General features: G+C 38.4%; 1 protein-coding gene across 2 annotated transcripts in view; it reads right to left on the bottom strand.

Annotated features, from left to right (window-relative positions):
- ACY1 (aminoacylase 1) overlaps positions 1 to 15,108 on the bottom strand; it is a 28,663-nt gene extending 13,555 nt beyond the window's left edge. The window contains exons 1-6 of one of the 2 annotated variants that reach the window (XM_081932287.1): positions 15,002 to 15,108; positions 14,146 to 14,288; positions 9,423 to 9,487; positions 6,726 to 6,830; positions 3,265 to 3,359; positions 1,325 to 1,401 (exon numbers count right to left, since the gene is read on the bottom strand). In XM_081932287.1, coding sequence (XP_081788413.1) covers positions 1,325 to 1,401; positions 3,265 to 3,359; positions 6,726 to 6,830; positions 9,423 to 9,487; positions 14,146 to 14,257 — 454 coding nt within the window. In that variant the 5' untranslated portion in view covers positions 14,258 to 14,288; positions 15,002 to 15,108. The other variant, XM_081932288.1, reaches the window with a different exon arrangement.
- Between the last annotated feature and the right edge of the window lie 8,050 nt (positions 15,109 to 23,158).

The following is a 23,158-nucleotide window of genomic DNA, read 5'->3' as shown; positions in this document are numbered from 1 at the left end:
CATAGCTTGTGTTGGTTGAATTGTAGTGTGTTAAATGGTCAGGATTTTTTGATAAAATTGTGTGGTTAGGCATTTTGCTGGAAGATGCATGAGTGATCTGTAAAAGTTCAACCTTGAGCTACTAATATTTTCTTGTATTTATATGTTTTACTTAATCTCCCCATGTTGTTTAACCAACAGTGATAAATATGTGGTTTTGAGATTTTGCTGCAGAAATGAAATCTATGTTTTTCTTCCAAAACAATATACTGAAAATATTCTGTTGCAAATCCATACTGAAAATGTTTACTTTGTTGGTTTCTTTGGGTTTTACTAGGCATCTTAGCTTGCATCTCATTTGCCTAGGGAAATAACATCACCAATTCTAAGTAAAAACTCTTCCTCATATCCACAGTAATGGCTTCTGTCCTCAAGTCAAAAATATGACAGCCTACAAAGGTTTCAGAGCTGTGGTTGGAGTACTTCTTCTCCTTTTCCCTTCCACACAGAATTATTTATTAGGAAAAATGAATTGCCGATTGCTGTCCTTATACCTCTGCTCCAGCTGGCTCTGATGCTTCCTGGAACAGTTGCTTTGAGTATCTCTGAAAGCCCTTTTTATTCAATTACACTTTTAACACAGCACTGCATGCTTAGAATCACAAGCTTCAACCCTTTAAAATTATTATCTGGGCTCTGAAAATCATGCAATGGTTTTTAAAACCCTAGCTATATATGCATCCATTGCTGAGTATTCTTGTAGACAGAACTTTTAAAAGCCAGCGTGTGACTCTTGATTTGGAAGAAGAGAAGCTCCAAGGTGAAGGAAAACTCTTGGGTACAAGGGGGCTTCCATCTACGAAGATTTTAGTTTTGCATCTCAATGAAAATACTTATCTTGTGGAAGACCCAAAACATGCTCACATGTTTGAACAATAAGAACACTGAAAAAAGTGTGTTAGTATGGCAGAAGATATGAAACACCAGCCAATGGGACAGGGCAATTCTGGAGAAGGCCAACAGAAGCTAGTAGATGGTTGATCTCCACACATCCTAGAATGTCCACATGGGAAATTTTCTGCCAAGCATAACATTATTTTCATACCAGAACACCTTAGCTTGTCTTTGGTCCGCTGCTGAATTGACACACAAGAGATGCTCTGTTGTGAGAATATGCCCTCAGCAGACTGTTAGTTGAGGCCCCTTTGCACATGAAAGCAGAGTGAACCCTATGGTGTTGAGTTGCCATTTTTTGGCTTCTATGATCTATCAGTTTGAGCAAAAACTACTTTGAGCAACAACTAGGAGACAACCAATTATACTATGTGCCTATTATTTAACTCGCCTGGGACAAAGCTCATATGAATGGTTCGTGGAAAATGTCTTCCTTCAGCTTTCAGTCTCCGTATGGCTTCTAGGTATCTGGAAAAAAAATGCCTTATTTAGTGGCTCATTAAAAAGATAATATAGCTTTTTTTAAGGAAAAGGAATGTGTCTGTGTTGATGATGGATACTGGATATTGGAAAGGAGCAAACACTTAGCTGGAGTCTGGATCAAAACTCCCTGAATTCTAAAACATGCCTTGGAGGGCAAAGTAGAGTCAGATGTTCATATACAAGGCGCCTATTTTCTCTTGCAAGAATTAACCAGGTACCATTCAGCTATCTTCTGAATGGAGTAGCAATCTGTCTATTCCAGCTTGCTAGTTTTTTGGGCCAATGAAATACCATTTTTATATTTTTATGTAATTGCATTTATAAACAGAAACGAAGAAAAAAGATATAAGAATAAAAACAAATAGAAAAAAGAGAAAATAAGATAAGGGACAAAAAAATACAATGTATATTGTATTTATATAAAGCAGCTGATCTCTAAAATACAGCATTAAACCCCAGCAAATGGGGTAATATTGATCAGATTTATGTTGATAGGCAGTCAGTGGAAGGAAAAAGAAGAAAAGAACAATCAACACCAAGATGGATGTACTCAGTTACAGAGATTATGAATGGCCTGAAGGACTAGGTGAGGGACAGGTTATCATGGAGAAAGTCTATGTCGGACCTGGGCATTTTATGGCCTCCAGGCCACATCCAGCCCTTTGGTTATCTCTGTCTGGCTCTTATAAATGGGAAATTAAATAGGCTTAACTGCCAGAAGTACCAAAGGGGGAAGTTAACTGTCTCAGCAAGAGTGGCAGGCAAGCCCCCCTCATGCTTCAAAGACAGGTAGACCAGTTCCTCTTGGGCTGCTAGAGGCCCAGTAGACTGTTCTCACTTACATTATGCACTCAATACAAGTGCATTGCTTTTATTTTGAAAGCAACTATATCTTTTTTTTTCAATTTACACATGTCCATGCATCCCTGCCTATATATCTTCACAGCATTTTTGTTTGGCCCTTCATAACAGTCCCTTGGAAAAATTAATTGCCCACTCCTGATCTATGTTGTCACTATGAAACAATAGGGTATAATTAGAGCAGGGAGGCAAAGAATGTTGCAGGCCTCATCCCCGAGGGAGATACACCTGGTGGGACCGAGAAGAAGAGCCTTTTCCATGGTGGCTCCCTTTCTCTGAAACATCATTTCCCCCCTCCCTGAGATTAGAATGGCCCCCACTCTAATACTCTTCCAGAAGGGGCTAAAGACCTGGTTGTGCGAGCGAGCCTGGGGAACCCAGAGCGGGATGGAGCCCATTAAATGGCTCATGTGATCTGCTGTCACCAGGGTGGGGGGTGGGAGGCAGGGGATGATTTTGTTATATTGTACTATATTAATTTATTTGGTTCTTTTTGTTAGTTTTTATTGTTTTGAATGTAGTCTTTTATTCTGTAAGCCACCTTGAGTCACCATGGGCGAATAGGCGGCAATATAAATTCAATAAATAAACAAATACACAAACAAACAAACAAATAAACAATAGGAGAGAATCAAAACAGACAGGATTAACAAATCAAGTTATATATTGATTTCTAACACTTTCACAGTTATAACTAAAATGCCTTTTGCACGAATTATTCCCTTGGTCACATCCCTTCACTTCCATCATTTTGCAAGATAAAATGTTGAAGTAGATTTCCTTATTAAATAAATGTCTTTTGTACTGTTTAGAACATGGATGTCAAACTCAGGACCCACAAGCCGCTTGCGTCACGCGCTGGCCACACCCCCGTTTTAGTGAAGGGGAGAAAAGTCATGAAACATCACTTGACGACCACGTGATAGCCCCGAGTTTTACACCCCTGTTCTAGAACATAAATAGAAAGACAAGATGGGTTACACGTACTGGATGGATACACATTTCATATCTTGAGCTCCCCGTCCATAGATATTTCCCTCAGAGTCCTTGAAAGCTGAAAAAGGATCATACTGCCAATATTCCTACAGGAAAGAAAATGAAACAATTAGAAAAATGTGAATGGATGAGAAATGAGGCTTTGCCCTTATGGCAGCCTGCTAAAATATTAAAGGAAAAGCCTGACTGTTTTCGGAGATATGCTACAATACTGGGAAGAAATCTACATAAGCCTACACATTTCATAACGTGAGAAATTAGGAAACCTTTGAAAAACTTGCTTCTGAGTTCAGCAAGGATGACTTTTGGAAAGGTGCTTTTTTGAATTCTCTGTTTGTGTCAGGAAGCAGTTTTTCTGGGAAAAGTTGCAAAGCATGGAAGCTGCAAGGTAACCAGGAGCAAAATAATCATGAAGGCATCATGTTAATTGCCTCCTTTTATCATTACCGAAAGTTGGTGAGGCTGTAAATCTGCTATGGTAATTTAATTAAAGCTGGGAGCTTCATTTAGAGCTCTCCATCATCCAGTTTCAAATTTTGTTGGAGCTTTCTGGATTTACATTAACATTTCACAGAGCTTCCTCTTTCAGAACCACTTTTTTTTTTAAAAACCAGAGTTTTTATGCTAACTAATTCGCTGCACTGAATGGCAGTTTTCTACTTTTATTTATATCACAATAAAATCTCAGCAACTATGGAGTAGTTGTTTTGTACCAATTTTCCACTAGAGTATTACAACTGTAATACAAGCTCAAAAGATTTGCCTGGAACAAATATACTGCTTATGGACCACAATTTTAGAGTCAGACTTATAGTTGGAAAGAAAGCAATGGCATTTTTTCTTGAATTATTGGTTTTTTTTATTTATTCCTCCAGTAGATAATGCACCAGCCTAAAGTGTTGGTCTTAACTATTTCAGGAGAATGTGCTAAACATAAGTAATAATAATAATAATAATAAATTTTGATTTATTAGCCGCTCCCTTTCCAAGTAGGACTCGGGGCGGCGTACAATGGAGCATAAAACATAAAAGATATATAACAGCACAAAAACGTACATACATACACAACACACATACATACACGGAGGAGGAAACAAATTACATCATTAGACAGTTAAAAATCAGCTTTAAAATACCCCAATTGTAAAAACCCAATATGCAGTTAAGAATTAATATTTAAGGACAATTTAAAAAACAGTTAAGTACACATGTAAGTGATGCTACTTTATTATCTTGTTCCCCTAAGCTTCCTTTCTTGTGCTTGTATTTTCCTTTTGAGTAGTCAGTATCTAAAGCACAATGTTTTTATATCCTATGTTTGTACTATATTCCAAACCATGTTTCAGTGAGGAGTTCTGGAAATCCCTAGAATGACTTAATCAGTCATCACTGCTTTTCTTTTTGCTCAAGCCTTAATATTTTGGAATATTTCAGAGTAGATGAGAGAAACATCAGTCTTCCTTCTGAGGACAAATGTAGGATGCCAAAGAATCGGGGACTAAAGTATAGCCCTTTGTGCTCTTTTTTCCACTGAAACTAAGCAAATATACCCATTTTTACTTTATTTCCTTATTATATTTCTTTTATCTAAAATGTCTCTATAGAAACACTCTTACCCCACCAATGAAGGGAATGAATGTCTGTAAGATCCAATTTGAGTTGGTCACTGAGACCAGAAGTTTGTCCTTCCAGCTTTCAGACTTGTGCTGGAGCCCATCCTCAGGGAGCAGTATGAGTCCAAAAGCTTGGAAGAACAAACTTCTGGTCCTAGTGAGAGACTCAGATTGGATCCTGCAACATTATCCTGGGATGTGAATATTTATTTGCCTTCATTCACAGAATGAATGTCTATTTAGTCCATTAAATGCACATTTATGTAACTGAGATAACGTATGTTACTTGGATAATTATACAAATTGATATAATGCCTTAATGTTTGTCAGTTATGTGGATTGCTTTGTAAACAATGTGAAGTAAAAAAAAATCCACTAAGTGGTGGCTACATGACACCTATCCATTCTTCTAGGATATACTTCTAGTTATTGAAAAATATAGATATCCTCTTGGCTTACGCCCATCATCATTTTATTTGCTATTTGAAAGCCAATAATCATTAATAATTATTCATATAATTATTGTTGTAAGCCATCTTTGGGGAGAGGGGGCGGTATAAAAGTCTAAATAAAAGTAAAGTAATCTTGAATCCTTATATAAGCAGTATCAATTTACTGCTCCGATAGTAAGTACATAAATAAGCAAGTTGTTTGATTTCTCTTTACTCCATTGTTATTATGGGGAGTTGCAATATTATAGACAGATATACCAAACAACTATTTTTTTCTTTGCAAATATCCACAGTAAAATAAAATGTCTTTATTAAACAACCACTAGTTAGTAAGATTTTTATTTTCCCCCATAGTGTTTCTATTCCTACAAATCTCAGAACTGAAAATGTTACAAAGTGCAGATTTAACCTTAATTGAAAAACCATGAGATTCATCGTGTAACTCATCTTTTCATTTCCAGAGAGGAAAGGAATTTTCATGCACTATTAATGGCCTGAATTTTTATCACATCATAAAAGCAGTATAATCTGTATCTTGTGTAGAGGTAGTAATAGCACTTAAGACTTAGATACCACTTCATAGTGCTTTACAGCCCTCTCTAAGCAGTTTACAGAGACAGCATATTGTCCCCTACCAATCTGGGTCCTCATTTTACCCATCTCGGAAGGATGGAAGGCTGAGTCAACCTTGAGCCGGTGAGAATTGAACTGCTGGCAGTTGGCAGAGTTAGCCTGCAACACTGCATTCTAACCACTGCACTACAACTACAGTTGTAGTCCTCGACTTACAACCACACTTGGAACCATGAATTCATTGTTAAAGTAGTAGTAGTACTGAAGTAGTTAGGTGAAAAATCAAGTGACCATACCCAATTTTATGATTTTTGTTTGCGCCGTGGTCCTTAAGTGAATCACCACAATCACAGAGACATCACATGATCTCAATTTGCGATCTTCCCTTCCAAATTCCCCATTGACCTTGCTTGTCAAAAGCTGGATGGAAAGTGGTGGAAGGCAAATGGTGATCAAACGACTCTAGAATAGCTGCAACTATTGTAAATGCAAGCCAGTTGCAAAAATGATTGGATGATGATAATGTGATCATGGAGGCATTGCGTCACTTTAAGTGCAAGGACCAGTCATAAGTCCCTTTTTTTCAGTGTCACTGTAACTTTAAAAGGTCGCTAAACAAATGATCCCAAGCCAAGGACTACCTGTAAATTAAAACAAGGAATAGCAAAGAGAAAGATAAGATCCACCCCTTCTCCCCTGGAATAATGTTTCCTGGCTTTTGCAAGTTGTTTTGAAGAAAGAACCTAATCATCCCCCAATTCTCTTTTCCAGCAAGGTTAAAGTTGCTACCGAATCCCCCGTGTGACCTCCTAACCTCAAAGACGGGAACAACGTCTGTATGAGAATTCAGTAAGATGGAGCGGAGTTGTGGGTTTGTGCCTTTCCAAGTCAGAATGGTGATCACACGGTCAGGGCATACCTGCAACAGAACATTACATCATCTTTGTGTCACGTTGGAAAACAGGACTCACTTTGTATAGTTTTCAGTAAGCACACGCTATATATTTCATGGGGAGAAGACAATTTTATAAAATAAGTTTTGAATTTGAAAAGTTATATTATTTATTCTAAGAAAATGGCAAAATGCTTTTATTACATTTAATTTAAAAAAAAAGCAGACAGCATGATTGCTAAGAATTTCACAGTTTCATTGCTGAAATCCTGACTTGTATGATAGTCACTTTTGCTAGATAACTTGTGTCTAGCCCAGCATCTTGCTCAACACCGTATCATTATGCTTAGCGTGCTATGTGAATCCAGACACTGAAAACAATAGCAGAAGTACAGATACAGAAAGTGAAAGCAATAATCACTGCATATAATATTTATACATATAAAACTGCTTTTCAGACATAAGTAACTGTAAAGGAAAGTACAAAATGATTTTTCAGACAGACATGCCTTCTTTTTCTACTGTCCCTTCAGGCAACTCCAAAGTACCATATAATCAAGATCCGTTTACCATTTCTCAATTTTAGTTTTCTGTTTAGAGAAAATCCAGATGTCATTAGAGGGAGCCCATAGCAACTCAAAACGGCATGGGAAACTCAAACAGGCTGGAAGTCAATTCAGTTTTATAAAACTGGTTCTGATTACCATAAGTATTGAAAGAAAGGCAAGTTCCAGTTCTTGAAATGATTTATTTACATAGGAGCATTTTAACACTTTCAGCTCAGTCAACCTGGGGACATACATAAGAGAACCGCCTAGCAAAAGGATATTTCTTGCCTATTCCTAGTAAAAACATTTTCCATAGCATTCATTTGTAACACGTATCAGTCTAAATGTGACACAAAAAGCTGAAAAGGTCAGGCTGGGTTACTGGATATAGAACCTGTAATAACAGATTAACTGGATAGCAGGCTCTTCAAAGGATTACAGCTCCAACAGGTTTACTACAAACCATAAACAATCTAAAACATACCATAGTATGATTCAATCAGACACTTGATAGTAAGCCTGAATCAATTATCTTCATGCCAGGAACCCTAATTAATCAAAAGGAGCATTCAATGGACCCTAATTAATCAAAATTAAAAATCAATTTTAAAAACTCTTACTGCACTTCTATTTTGCTTTTTGTCCAAGATGGTTAAACTAACCTAAATGGCTCCTTGTTTGTATTATCAGCTCATTTTCATCCTCATAACTAAGTTCTGGTATGTGAGGCCATCAAATCAGTTACATGATGTTTACGGACAGAGGTGGGTTGCAAATACTGGGGCTACCGGTTTGCTCGTGCTTGGAGATTTACAAGCAGGACATGAGGATTATTGGTCCCCAGTAACTGATATTTAGATACATTGTCTTTGAAATTAGAAGATAGAATTATTAAGACTAACAAACTTAGATAGCCATTTCCTCTATAAACCTACACACTGCTTAAGTAGGCAGCTAACACTATAGCTGGTAAATGACATGATCCAAGTGATTTTGAATAATGATCACTATCTCAATAATATGCTTTGTACAGACACATGAAAACCACTGCTGTAACCCTATATGTGAATGATGCAACTGCCTGGACTAATTCTAGCAGCATGGATTTATTCTCTTTGATGCATGCGGATTTCATGGAAAACAGATATGTAAACTGATCTACTGACTGCATGTCTGTATCTTTGCATTTCTATCACACATGCAATTGTAATATGGGTATGTGGCTTGCAACTATACAGGAAATAAGACTTTACGCAACTCTGAAAAGAAAAGAAACAGATGAGAACAGCAAAAACATTTGAAGGGGATAAGTTGCAAAAATGAAAATTCCACCAATTGTCCACTTTATCCTGTGGATAATTAGTATATGCTATTAAAGAGTTTAATTTGGATAGATGTACGGGTCACTATTTTTTAAACATGTTTCTAGTTAGCAAGCCCTTAGCCTATGTCACTGAACTTTGTTAAAATCATTTCCAGTTTTTTTCCTCCTAATTTGAAATTAATTCCACCTTATTCCTTATTATTAACTCAGTTGACAGAGTAAAGCAACATTAGTCAAACAATGCACAGAAAAATCTCTTTGAAAAATTGGCCAAACAAAAATTGCCCCAATGTACCATTATATCTATTTTAACAATGGAATGAAATTGAAATCCTGAGCTATAGCAGTAATATATATGAGAGACAGTATTCCTTTACTTTGACTCAGCAGATAGCAGGGTCTAGCTGATATTTTTATAAGCTAAAAAGTAAATTAGATTAGATTTGCATAGAACTTGAATGGGGGATTTCCTGATGATGTTAGACAGGGAAATCCTTCTCCCACCCCATCCCTCACAACCATCCTTGTAGAAAGCAATAACAAATCACTTCTATGTTGCTATCAATAACAATATATGCTGGTGAAGTTTTATTTTCTTAAATCCCTTATCTCAAAAGTTTAAACCTGAATGACTAAGATAAATGATGCTGATTTTCTGCCTAAATTATGAGCGCAAAGAGGCCATGCAGCAACAAATCAGAAAGTGATAGAATCCGAAATAAGTGCAAGGGTTTCTCATTATTTTACCTCCACTTTCAGACACTGTAGACCGAGTTCAGAAGCTATTCTTTCCAGGAATTTTACTGCCATTTCTGGAAGAGAATAGGAAGCCACCATTACATGTCTTTTTACTTCAATCAATATTTAATTTTTTTAAATGACAGTACAAGTTCTATAAAACTTTTCCCCATGTGCAATATTTGAATTAAAACTTTGCCCAAGGATAAAGCATTGGACAAGTTTTGAAATCTTGCGCCATCTTATCTCTGAAACATGTGTTTAAAGCTCACTTGTCATCTATTACAAGTATAATTTAATTACTCTACGAATATTTTTAAACATGACAACCATTATCATGGAAAGACATACAGCAAATTGTCCAAAGCCATGAAAATTAACAATAAGACACCCCTGAAGAGACAAGTAGTGCTTCCAGCACTCCCGTCAACTGAGCCATCGTTGTTTCTACTTTACATTTCAAGGCGGTGCACTTCAGTTCTCCCTGATATGTATTATCCAGTCCATAAACAATTTTTAAAAAGCATCAATTATTAAAAGGAGAAACATTGGCACACTGAGGCATTCTAGAATTAATATAAAGGCCTTAAGAATGTTATTCTGAATGAATGTTTCTATTGAATAGATTAGTTGACAATGAAAGTTCTACAACTCTATTCAATAGAAACATTCGCTCCTCCACAATGAAAACGATGAAGATCTAGATGGAGGTCAGCCTTGCACTTAATGCTGATTTTCTATATGGACACAGGCACTGGGAGAAGAAATCAACTAGACCACGGGTGTCAAACTCACTGCATTACGTTGCCGTCATGTGACGTTTCCCCTTTGCGGAATTGGGGTAGGTGTGGCCTGCACATGATGAATCCGGCCCGTGAGCCACCAGTTTGACGCCCCTGAACTAGACAGACTTGTACTATTTTATTTATTTATATGGCCATCCAAACAACATGAACTTTTGGGAAGATAACAATCAATAAAATAATCATAATGAAACATGAAAATCAAGTTAAAAGATAAGTGGACACAGAACAAAATAAACAACTAATCACCATCCAAAGTGAGCTCACTCAAAACCCAGACCTGATGCTTTGTTCTTTTGGGGGACTATTTCTAAATATCAACTGATGGATATAAAAACTGTATAGAAATCACTGTGAGAATTAAACACATTCCTCATCCAGATTATAAAAGTTCTTGAGTCTTGTCATTTCCATTAATTCCTTTGTTCAATTTTTATACAGTGCAACTCATAATGGCCTCTGTTTCTTCCTCAGATAATGCAAGATCAACACTATGCATAGTAGAGACATTCTGAAGAATTACACTGCCTCATTTATCCCATAGATGAAATCATAAGCATATTTTCTGCATAAATAGTAACAGAGAGGCAAATGTGAAATTGCTTTCTTGCCAAGTCTTCTACCTTTCAAAAGGTTTGTATAGATTATATATAATATATTGTATAGGTTTCTGACTGCATAAGTTTATATGGCCAGAAAACTAAAGTGCAAGAGGGGAAAAAAACCTGTAGCTTTTATTCTTAAGAATTTCATTAGCCATGCAAATGCGCAACTGATATTAGCTTTTGATGGATTCTTCTCCTGGAGATGCTCCTTCAAACCAAATTTAAAAGATAGGTAATAATATTTTCTTCCTTCAGTGCTTGCTGGCTTGTATGAGTATAACTTTCTTTTTTTGGACATAAGGAACAAGCCGCACGACATTCTGCTTAGCTTCTACATCTCAAAAGTATGCCACATTAACTAATGCAAAAGAACCTTATTTTTCTCTTGGATTTGGATCCAATATTCTATCATTAAAAATTCAGGAGATCTACAATACGGTGGGTGACCTCCTATTTAAAAAGGCAAAGTTTTCACAGAATACACTAAAACTCTTATTTTCTATTGTTCCCTGAACTGTGATCATACATTATTATCCAAGAGTGAAACATGAACATGGTTCATGCTTAAGAAGTATATTGATCTTAGATAACTAACACTTCTATCTTCTACAAATTATTTAGAAGTAAGTCTTACTAGGTTCAGTGGGATATTACCTAGAAATAATTATGTGAGCAAGCAAGTACATGTGTGTGTGTGTACACACACACACACACACACACACACACACACACACACAAGTAGTCCTCAACTTATAATCATTTGTTTAGAGACTATTTGAATCACCACAGCACTGAAAAAAAATGACTTGCGATCAGTTCTGGCACTTATGACGATCGTAGCATCCCCACAGATCCCCCCCATGACCAAAATTTGGTTGCTTGACAACCAACATGCAGTTACGAAAGCTGCAGCATCCTTGGGATCTATGATTGTCATTTGTAACCTTCCCAGCTACTTCCAATAAACACCCAGTGGGGGGGGGGGGGTGTTGGATTTGCTTAATGACTCCACAATTCACTTCACAATTGCAGTGATTTGCTTATTTCACAACTCCCTCAAAAAAGGTCATAAAATTGGATATGATTTATTTAAAAATCATTTAAAAATTTAGCAATAGAAATTCTGATCCTTACTATGGTCATAGATCCAAGACTACATACATACACACACAGATGTATGTGTGTGCGTGTGCACGCATGTACACACATTTCCTACCACATTATTTGGGGCATTTTTAGTAACAAATGAATAAACTATCCTAAATAATCACACTCCTAATATGTTTCTTACATAGGCAGAATTCTGTATGAACGCACCAGGGACAAAATATCACGCAGGTGCATAAATTAATCATAAATCAAACAGTTATGTTGGTACTGTGTATTTGCTCAGGAAAATCTTCATTTAATACATATATATTTAAAATGTCATTTAATATAGCCAGCTTGCAAAGATATGCTACACATTGTGCTAGTTATTTGTACAAAAGTACACAGCAAGCTATGCATAATTTTAAAAGGGTTTGAAAAAACCTTTTCTTTACCAAGAATTATAATCTCACAATGTAATATAGTACAGTCCGATCATAAACTGCTCTCAAAATTAAAAGAAACCCATGATACAATATGAAAGTTAATTCTCTCCTCCTCTTCATTTTGTTAACAAGTTTCAGGTACCGAATGCTGATTATCAGTGCAACAAATTTTGAAAATCAATATGCACAAGATATGTAGTATTGCAGTGAAAGGCTCCCTGAAAGGATTAGAGCATATACCAGTGATGGCGAACCTTTTTTGGCTTGCATGCCAAAAGCAAGGGGAGTGCAGGGGGATCATGTGCGGGCGTGCCAACCCATAATGCAATGCGCACGACCCCAGCACGCATGCGTGCATGACCAGCGCTCCCATTTTTGGCATGCTTTTTTGCCCTCACCAGGATCCAGAGGCTTTATAGGAGCCTGGGGAGGGCGAAAACAGCCTCTCCCATCCCCGGAGGCCCTCCAGAGGCTTCAGGAGCTTCCCTGAAGCCTCCGGAGCGCAAAAATACGGTCCCTAGGGCAAACCGGAAGTCCGCTCCTGAACTTCCAGTTTGCCCCTAGGGCCATTTTATTGTGCTTCAGAGGCTTCAGGGAAGCTCTTGAAGCCTCCGGAGGGCCTCCGGGGTGGGCAGGGGAGGCTGTTTCACCCTCCTCAGGCTCCTATAAAGCCTCTGGAGCCTGGGGAGGGCAAAAAATGGCCTCAAAAGAAGGCCAAAGTCAGCTGGCCAGCACGTGCATGCATGCTGGCCAGTTGACAGGGCAATGCCTTGCGTGCCCTGACAAATGGCTCCGCATGCCGCCTGTGGCACACGTGCCATAGGTTCGCCATCCTGGGCATATACAGAGGGTGCCTAACTTTACCTTTTATTCCCTGATAAGCTGAGCCCCATTGTAGCCTAATGTGCCAACTGCAGAGAAAAAGTCTCTAGAAGAATTGCCAAGCTTAGCCTAGCAAAGTAGTGCAAAGTTGAAGTGCAAAATATGGATTCTATTTGTTTGCTGTAACTTAAAATGTGTATTCTCAGCAACCCAATGAGAGATAATAATGCTAACCTCTAACAAAGCTCTGAGTTATATGCCAGAAAATGTATTTCTTTCCCCTTCTAACGCCCATTGTTCGCAGAAGCGCTGAGAAAATCAAGAGGTTTGCATAATATCAAATAATGTTTCTAACACTATGACGGTCAGTGCAAGCTGTGTAAGACTAAGAAATTTGACAAAAAGGTGTGGTTTTTTTTGCACACTCCTGCTTTTCTCTTTGCCTGCTTTTAAGGTGGGAGACTAAAAAGGGCCAGCCAGTTTTGCTTTCTCGCTAGAAAAGCTGATTATCAATAGCCTTGTATTCAGAGTTTCATTGGATTTATCAGATTCTGAGTTGCATTCAAAAACCTTACAGCAGCATTAAATTCATATGGAATAAAAAGGAATGAAGGAGTTTAGACATATACTATAGTTCACATACATACAACTGAATTGGATGAGCCTTTTCTTTTCACAACAAGACCAACTGTACATGGCAAATGAATTGAATGCACCATGGACAAAACAGGTAAGATAAATTCTATTCAAGTAAACTTTAGAAATCAGTTTGCTTTTCTTTGCCTAATGAATCATGGAAGAATGCCAACTCTCACTGATAAAAGGGATCAGGTTTTTGATGTGCTCCTATCAGATGGTGGACATCTAATGGTTCAGCCAAAAGCTGGCTGCAAATTAGATCTAGTCAAACAGAAAGCTGTACGACTTTGGCTTTCTTTAAGGAAAGAAGAAAAATGAGACTTAATACCATAATCAGGCTGAGGCTGGACTGTCTTGATCCTCAGGTATTCCCGGAAGAGAGTGACAGATGGGTCTTCTTTGGGATCCCTCTCCCCAAACTTTTTAGAGTCTGGTAGCATGTTAGCCTTCTGGACTCCAGAGAGTAGAGTACTATATCAAACACAGTAAGAGAGGAACATACAGAAAGTGAGGATAAAGAACACAAGAAACCCACTTTTTCAACTGGGGCTGGGTGAGAAGGAAGTTATCCCGGAAATAACGAAGGAAATTGTGGTAAGGGTTATGTTTGGCCCTTGGAATTCCTGCACGGTACAGTATAAAGGTAGCGTCCTGTACCTTCAAGTACAAAAAGCAACCGAGTATTAAAAACACCTGGGAGAGTTACAGAGGATGAAACTGCCACTCCCCCCCCAGATACTGGATTGTCTGTCTTTATCTGCTGCAGAATTTCCACAGCTACAACCACGCTCTGCAGAACTGCAAGAGTTACACCCCATTCACGGAGTGCTCCTCAGCTGCAGGGGCGAAAGTCCGGCAGACTACAGTACAAGCGCGCAAGGCAAGCTAGAAACTGCCCGGCTCTGGCCCTCGGCGCCAGCATAACACCCCACCCACCCCGCTTTCATTGGATTTCTCTCTCCCAGATACCGCAGTCCAGCGCTCGCCTGCCTCCCTTGTAAGCTCCTGGCCCAGCGGTAGACAAGTAAACAAGTTCTTCGGCAGGCACCTCGGAGGCAACGGTGGGCTGGCCTTGCCCCTCGTTCCCCCAGTGAAAAGGAGCCGACGGTCGGGCGAAAGGGACAGGGAAGCTTCCCCGGGTATCAAAGGATCCTTCAGAAGTGGCCCTCGCCCTCCTCGCCCACCTCTTTTGCTCGTTGCGGAAGCCACCGCCTCTCTGAAGCCTCGGCTCGGCCCGACTTGACTCCACACAGTCCTCAGGGGCGGCGGTAGCGGTAGCGCTGGGGAGGGCCGAGCGCAGAGCAGACCAATCTCCAAGGCGCGCGCCGGCCCGCCCGCCCGCCCGCCCTCTCGCGCCCAACCCGGCGCCCGCCCTGCCTTGCAGCCCCTTGCCTTGCTCCGGCCCAAGCCGCCGGGAACAAACCGGGGCTACGGGATTTCGCTTGGAGAACCACCAGACGCGCCTAGGTTCGGCATGGCGTGCCTGGACGTGGCATTTGCCTTCTTCCAAAGCGAGGAAGCCGAAAGCTGAGAAAGTAGCTGTGTAGGGCAGACAGGGACTTCGCGAAGCACTGTCAGGACTTTGGCAGAGGGAACGGGTGGCCTCAAATCTATCCATAACGGGTAGTCCTCAATTTACGACCGCAGCCGAGCCCAAAATGTATGTTGTTGAGTGAGAAATTTGCGGAGTTTTGCCTCGTTATATCACTTTTCTTGCCACGTTTGTTAAGTGAATCCCTGCAGTTGTTAAATTAGTAATGTGGTTGTTAAGTGAGTCTGTTTTCCTTCTTGACTAGTCAAAAGGTAGCACAAGGTGATCACGTAACCCTGGGACGCTGACAGTCATAAATGTGAGTCAGTTGTCAAGCCTCTGAATGTAAATCAGGTGACCATGGGGATGCTGCCACAGTATAAAACATGGTCCTAAGTTATACTTTTTTCAGTGCTGTTGTAACTTCAAATGGTCACTGTAAATCGAGGACAACCTGTATTTTGGGTTACTCCGGACAATGGGTGATGGTCCTTCAGGAGAAATATAGTTTGGCTGCCCTCCATTGAAGGCCCAGTCTTAAACTACCATGTAATCAAGAGTTACCATGATATAAAAAAGATGTTGAGACTCAGAGTGCAGAGAAGAGCAACAAAGATGATTAGGAGACTGGAGGCTAAAACATATGAAGAACAGTTGCAGGAATTGGGTGTTTACTTTAATGAAGGATAAGGGGTGCCATGATAGCAGTGTTCCAATTCTAAGTGTCTACCACAAAGAAGAGCGGGTCAATCTATTCTCCAAAGCACCTGGAGGCAGGACAAGAACTATTGGATGAAAAATAATCAAAGAGGGTAACAACCTAGTTCTAAGGAAAAAAATCCTGATAGAGCAAATAATCAGTGGAACGACTTGCCCAAGAAGTTAAAAACTTCCAACACTAGATGTTTTAAGAAGAGATTGGACAAGCATTTTTCTGAAATGGTATAGGGTTTCTTGAGCAGAGGGTTGGACTAGAAGACCTCCAATATGCCTTCCAACTCTGTTATTTTGTTATTCAGAATTGGGATCCTCCAGGGTTATAAACATTTCCTCCCCAGCCAGAAACCACCTGTTTTCATTTTCAGCAGCACAAACCAAGCATATTTTAATCTACCATACTGTTTAAAAGCAGAGAAGATGAGTAATAGTAAAATCACCAAAGATGTGCAAGCACAGCCAATTTTGCGGTTAGCCATTTGTGTTGTGTGGTGAAACCAAGAGTTCAGATTTTGGGCCAGATGTACGTTTAAGCACTTAGGTAACTTCTAGTGAATTAAAATTGGGTTTTCTATACAGCCTGGTGATAAAAGTACTGCATAAATTTAATATTTAAATTTATATAATTTATATAAACTGATATAGTTTGTGAGCACCATAAAACATATAATAGAATGAAGATCTGAGGATGAGGATCTTGTGGCAGAACATTGGGAAATCATCCATTATATTTTATATTATAATATTCCAGTAAAACTAGGCTACTAAAATTCAGCATGTGGAGAAAGAAATATATATTTTTTCATCTCTTGCAAAGGTTTAGCAATCAAGAGACAAGGCTCCATTACTGAAACAGTTCCAAGATTCTAGATCTCCTCTCCTGCTCGGATAATCTGTTTTATTTTATTTTTTTAAGAAAGTGAGTTATTTTATATTCAATTATTGTGTTGCCAATTTAACAAAGGGAAGAAAGTACCAAAGTTTCCGCTTTTGAATAGAAGTCTTGGCGGAACACTTCTAAGATCTAACACACACACCCCATCCAGTACTTCAGTTTATAACCCAATTCCAAGTAAACAAATCTATTTTTCATGTTTGCATAGAACAGGTTCCAGAAGTAATGCAGTTATATACAGAAAGCATTCTGACATTTTTATACTGTTCAGTGAGTTTTGCATGCACCTTGCATAAAAGTTGCATACTTTTAGTCTTCCTGTGGCATGAAGTGACATGGCACCAGGCTTTTTGCTGGAACATTTGCTGCCAATGTTCCCTTTCAGCTTCCCAAACTCTTTGGTAGTATTTACTGCCTTTGCTACTCAAGACCTTACAGGCCAGTGTCTTCATTCAGTTGCAGTTTTGGCTGCAGCACAGGGTCTGAATTTTAAGCATCTTCCAGCACTGGCTGAGAGAGCCAATCTGAATATTGTTCCTAAAACAGCCACATAAAGTTCCAGATTGAACAGGCCTCTTAAGGTTCCAGCTATACAGTAGAAAAGACTAGATCTAAATTTTGCTTCATCACTATTCAGCAAAGACAGTATTTTCATTACATAGAATAGGGCTTGGCACTTTGAAAAGTATTTGAAGTGCTTCTGATCTCATGAGCATAATACCTCTTGCTATTCATGAATGTAAACATGGTTTATGAGACTTATGCATGAACTAAAGGTCAGATTAAAAACATGCTGCTTTAATTATTTGATTCATTCCAGAAACAACATCTCTTTTTGTTTGTTTTGCATATACAGAATAACAGAGAGGTATTTCTGTATCAACCCACATGAGGTCTTTTTTGCAGATTGTTTTCAAAATATAAGGACCCTAATTAATATGATTGACTCCATAATGGGAAAAGATTCTTGTTGTAATTTGAACCTATATATCTGGGGGGTTTTGTGTGTGCATGTGTGTCTTTTGAGTTTGTTGTGTTGTATTGAGTTCTGGTGACTAAATCCTGCAAATTCTCTTGGCAAGATTCAGAAGTGGTTTGCCATTAACTGCTTCCTAGTGCTGAAAGGAGGTGAAAATACAAGGTTACCCAGTTGTCTTTGTGCCTAAGGGGGAATTAGAATTCAGGTCTACCCTGAGGCAAGATGAGACTAAGCCAAACTCATGCTTTTACCGAGAAGATCTAATTAGCGTTTGTTCATTTTGCTAAACAAATGCTTTTTTTAAAATAGTATCAAATTCCAGCTGTTTCTAATTAAGCTTTTTAAACACTTTACCATTATTTTAAATAGTAATTTCATATTGTTTTAAGAAAAAGTTGCTGAACTGCTTAAGGTGACTTTGATACAAGTATCGTTTATGAACAAAATAATATAAAGATACAAAATATTTTATTCACATCTTTGAACTCTAAAGCCAAGTAAGCAATTCATATTTGTTCCCAGGAGTGTCACCATTAAAATTCAAAGTCAGGCAAGAACAAGAATTTGTACAAATATGTGGCGTAGAAGGTTCCTCTCCAAGCATCCCTAGAAAAAAATCTAGTATTGCAGTGCTCACATAGCAGCAATAGCTTAAATGCAACAAAAACAGTATCATGGAAAATATACAGAACATACTAATGATACTTTAGGTATACATTCACTTGATCATTTTATTAATGATAATTTTATTAATTGTTGACAGAAAGATCAGCAGTTCGAATCCATAGCACCACATGACAGAGTGAGCTCCCGTTACTTGTCCCAGCTTCTGCCAAACTAACAGTACGAAAGCATGTAAAAAAATGCAAGTAGAAAAATAGGGACCACCTTTGGTGGGAAGGTAACAGCATTCCATGTGCCTTCGGCGTTTAGTCATGCTGGCCACATGACCATGGAGACGTCTTCGAACAGCGCTGGCTCTTCAGCTTTGAAACGAGATGAACATTGCCCCCTAGAGTCAGGAATGACTAGCACATATGTGCGAAGGAAACTTTATCTTTAAAGTTTCCAGTTACATGCATTCTTATAATTACCTCTATTCATGTTCTGGGATATCCTGAGTGTTTATCAGTGCACTGCATCTACCTCCAGGTTGGTGGGTCATAGTGCATCATTTTACCAGATAGTCGCTGGGGCTGGAGTCAGAGTTAGCACCACTGGCAAAAATCTTACTCAGTTTTACCTGTTGAACTCCTAAAGGGAGCATTTTAGAGGAAAAATTCAAAAATGTTAATGAATGCAGTTGGAGAAGACAGGAAAATAATTTAGGTGCCAAGAGAATAAAGAAGAAATAATTGAGCTACATGGAGACCTAAGAATGAATGAAAATAGTGACAGGTATCTGCTTAGATAATAGACTTTTTTGGTTTAAGCAGAAGTCTTCATACCTGAATGTGCCAAAGGAATTAATATAAATCTACTAGTGTGATTGATTTATTTAAGATGAAAGACTTAGAAAATGAAAGGATATAAAGGCAATGGGAGATTCTGACTGGAGGACAGGTCAATTTTTGTAGTATCAAAATGCAGGTTGGCAAGAATGGACACAGGAAAAAAAAAGATTAAGGAAAGTAGAACCACTACAGAAAGAGATTATGACAAAGTATTAGAATATGAATCGCCCAACCTCAAAAAAACAAACTGAACGTGAAATGTGAAGAAAGATGGTTTGGAACCTGCTGGGCAAAAAATGAAAATGATTGCGACAAAATAACCCAGAGAAATATATGGTGTTATGCTAACAAGGAAGTAGGGCAAAAGGATGCTTGGTGGAATGTGGAAGATGTTATGTATGAGAAAAATATACAAAAATATATTGTATATAGAAGGTATATATATGAAAAATTGCAAAGGATTCAATTAAACAGGAACAATTAAGAATCAGAAGAAATGCACAATGGTCTTCATGGAAATAAAAATGGTTTAGAAAGTAGATGAAGATGGTTAAGTGAATTGAATTAAAAAATGAAAGTGTTGTGAGGAATTAATGCTTGTCCAAAAAAAGCAAAAATGGCTGTTTATCAGGATATATATCTGGTCACTATGTTAGACAGACAGATTGATTGATTCTGAAATTAACAGTGAAACTTTTAATGTTTGTAAGTCGTACAAAGTTATCTTGAGGTAAAATGGGCTGCCTATAAATTTTATAAATAAAATAAATTATAAACTTCAGCATGTTAAACAAAATGGAAATGGAATAGTTAAATATGGTAAAATAAGAGATAAGATCAAGAATGGATCAGTGGAAGTGAGCATCAAATAAAAGACAAATACATAGGAGACTAAATGAGGTGAAAAGAAAAATGATAACCGAAAAAGCTAAAAAAGAAGATGATATACTCAAACAGAAAAAGATGAAAAGTGTGAAGATGAAAAGGCAATGTATGAAGTGGTAGAAGCAGGAATGGTTTGCAAACAGAGAATGGTCCGAAGTGGTATAGTAAATGTTCTTGCTGTATAGTGATGATAAAACTAGAATTCATTCTAATTATTCTAACTAGAATTAGTTATATTTCCTGATTTCTAATCACATACCTTTGGAAAAAAATATTTTGGCTTAATATTTATTTCCTTTCTGCACTTTTAATTACCTTACTTATCCTGAAAGTGAAAGGAATGACAGGTATATATGTCAAATTCCCAGGGGCTTGTAAAAAGGAAATATTAACATAGACACAAAGTTTTTATACAAATCTAAAAGTTTCTAAAGAAAGGATGTTTCAAGGTACTCAGAAATAAGGTTTAAATAAGATAGATGGGTCTCACTTATCGTATCACGTGAGATACAACTTCTTAGCTATCAGATTTCATAAGAAGAATAGAGAGTAATGCTTTCCAGCTCTCAAATCATTCTAATTAAGCTTCATATTAAATTGATTTTTCGGATCCAATTTATTTTGATCTTGCAACAAATTGTAGTTAATATGCAGCATTCACTTAGGCAACAAGGCCAGCCAGCACTAGCATTCTTATCAGATACCCCACACATTTAGTTGTGTATAACATGGCTTTTGTGGTAGTAAATTAAAGGATTAGCAGATATGCTTTTAATGAGAGAGAGAAATAACCAGCCATAGCTTTTGAAGCAAATTATTTGAAATGATTTGCAAACGCTAAGAGGATGTGTATGTGGGTATTCAATAAAATATCAGTTTAAAATGTTATATTCTGTGGAGATCCTAGTATTTCACACAGATAAATGCTTACTTTAGTAATCTAGGCCAAAAGGAAAATTAGTCTAAAAACAACATCTATTGCATACAAAATGTAAGAGTTGGACTTTGCACGTGCTGCATTGTGCACAGATAATTATTATCTAACTAGCCTTTCAATAATTATCTTGAGCAACTAACTGTGCAATTTAGCCTCCCTCTGGATTTTGTATTATTGTACTGTAGGTCAGCCTGCCCAACTCAATGGCTTTACAATGGGCTGGATACTGCCATAATACCCAATTAGCTGGAAATCATTTGAGCACCAGGCCAAGGAATGCTCCTTTAATATGTTAACATGCTTTCCAATATTAATCCATATCTATGAAAAAAGAACTAAAGCACAAGCCTAGTCTTTTCCCTGTTACCCTATAACTAAGCAGCAGAGACATCAAATGTGTAACACAGGATGCTATAAGCCAGGGGTGTCAAACTCAATTTCATTGAGGGCTGCACCAGGGTTGTGCTTGACCTTGGGGGGCTGGGGAAGGGCGTGGCCAGCTCAATGTCACTCGAGGCGCCTTTTTCGGCCGCGGCAGCCTCCTAGAACCCTTTGTGAAAACGGAGCCCAGGGAGGCAGCACGCAGCCGTCACAGCTGAAAATGGAGTCTGGGTATGGCCTCCCCAAGCTCTGTTTTAACTGGCAGAGGGTTGCAGGAGGCCATCATGGTCAAAAACAGAGCTCAGGAGGGCCACATGTGGCCTTCCCGAGCTCTGTTTTCATTGGCAGAGGCACCACGAGCCGATCCTTTGCTGTTTCCAGGGTAGGCCCAGGGACCAGATCAAAGCAACCTGTGGGCCTTGAGTTTGACACCCCTGCTATAAGATAAGGAAAAGTTTACAATCTCCAGAAGAATAGGAGAGATCTGTTGGCGACACAGATCCAATTGTCTCTATCTAAAGGTACTCTCTTTTAACTGCACTCTCACTCACATGAGCACTTATAAGTCTGACAAGTAAAAGATGGGTCTGGATAAAACTAAGTGAAAGCACATACCATTAAATGAGAACCTTAAAATATAGGCAGTTAATTTCTACAAAAGCAATAGAACGTATCAGGTATTTTTACTCTAGCATTGGTTTCAAAAGGTAGTTGGAAGAAACATACATTTACAAACTTTCTGTTCTACTCTAAAAATATCACTCATCAAGATAAGCTACAAAACCCTCAAACCTTTTAAATATCATTGCTTAAAAATTTCTGAATACCAGGAATTGTTCAGACAAAAGCTTTATCTCTTCTAATAAATTAATAACTCTGTTTTGAGACCACAAGAAAACAAAAGTTCTTAGCTTTCATCATCATGGAAGAAAGTGAATTCTCACCCTTTCTTATTCACCTGATAATTGAAAATACCCTGGTAATTCAGTGTGGAACAGAATATATAAAGAAACTCACTTGAACATATTTAGAGGGAATTTAGTAATTGGGTGAAAACTCCTACAAGGAGTCTATGCGTTAAAGTTGGAAAACCTGTAATAAAAATACAAAACTTAAGATTATAGGGAGGGAGGTAATCATGGGCATAGTTCTTGTAATATATTATAATTAAAATATCTAACAAAATAGAATCTTATTCTATAAGGCAGGGGTGTCAAACTCAATTTCATTGAGGGCTGCATCAGGGTTGTGTTTGATCTCGGAGGGGGAGGGTGCATGTGGCCAGGTTGGGCGTGGCCAGCTTGACATCACTCGTGTTGGGGGCACCTGTGGTGCCCTGAGCACTCCACCAGTGAAAACAGGCTCCTGAGCTCCGTTTTTGGATGCGACAACCTCCTGCAACCCTCTGCCAGCAAAGACGGAGCTCAGGAGGGCCATGCACATCCCTTGTAAACTCAGTTTTCAGCTGTGATGGCCTCTTGCAACTCTCTGCCAGTGAAAATAGTCTCTGCATAGTCCTTGTCCAGCATTGTATATTTGCACATAGACACACATACACCAAA

This window comes from Natrix helvetica (genome assembly GCF_964273705.1).
Source record: "Natrix helvetica genome assembly, chromosome: 1".
NCBI lineage: Eukaryota > Metazoa > Chordata > Lepidosauria > Squamata > Natricidae > Natrix > Natrix helvetica.
The sequence above is the reverse complement of the archived record's forward strand: the minus strand, read 5'-3'. Positions and strand labels throughout refer to the sequence as shown.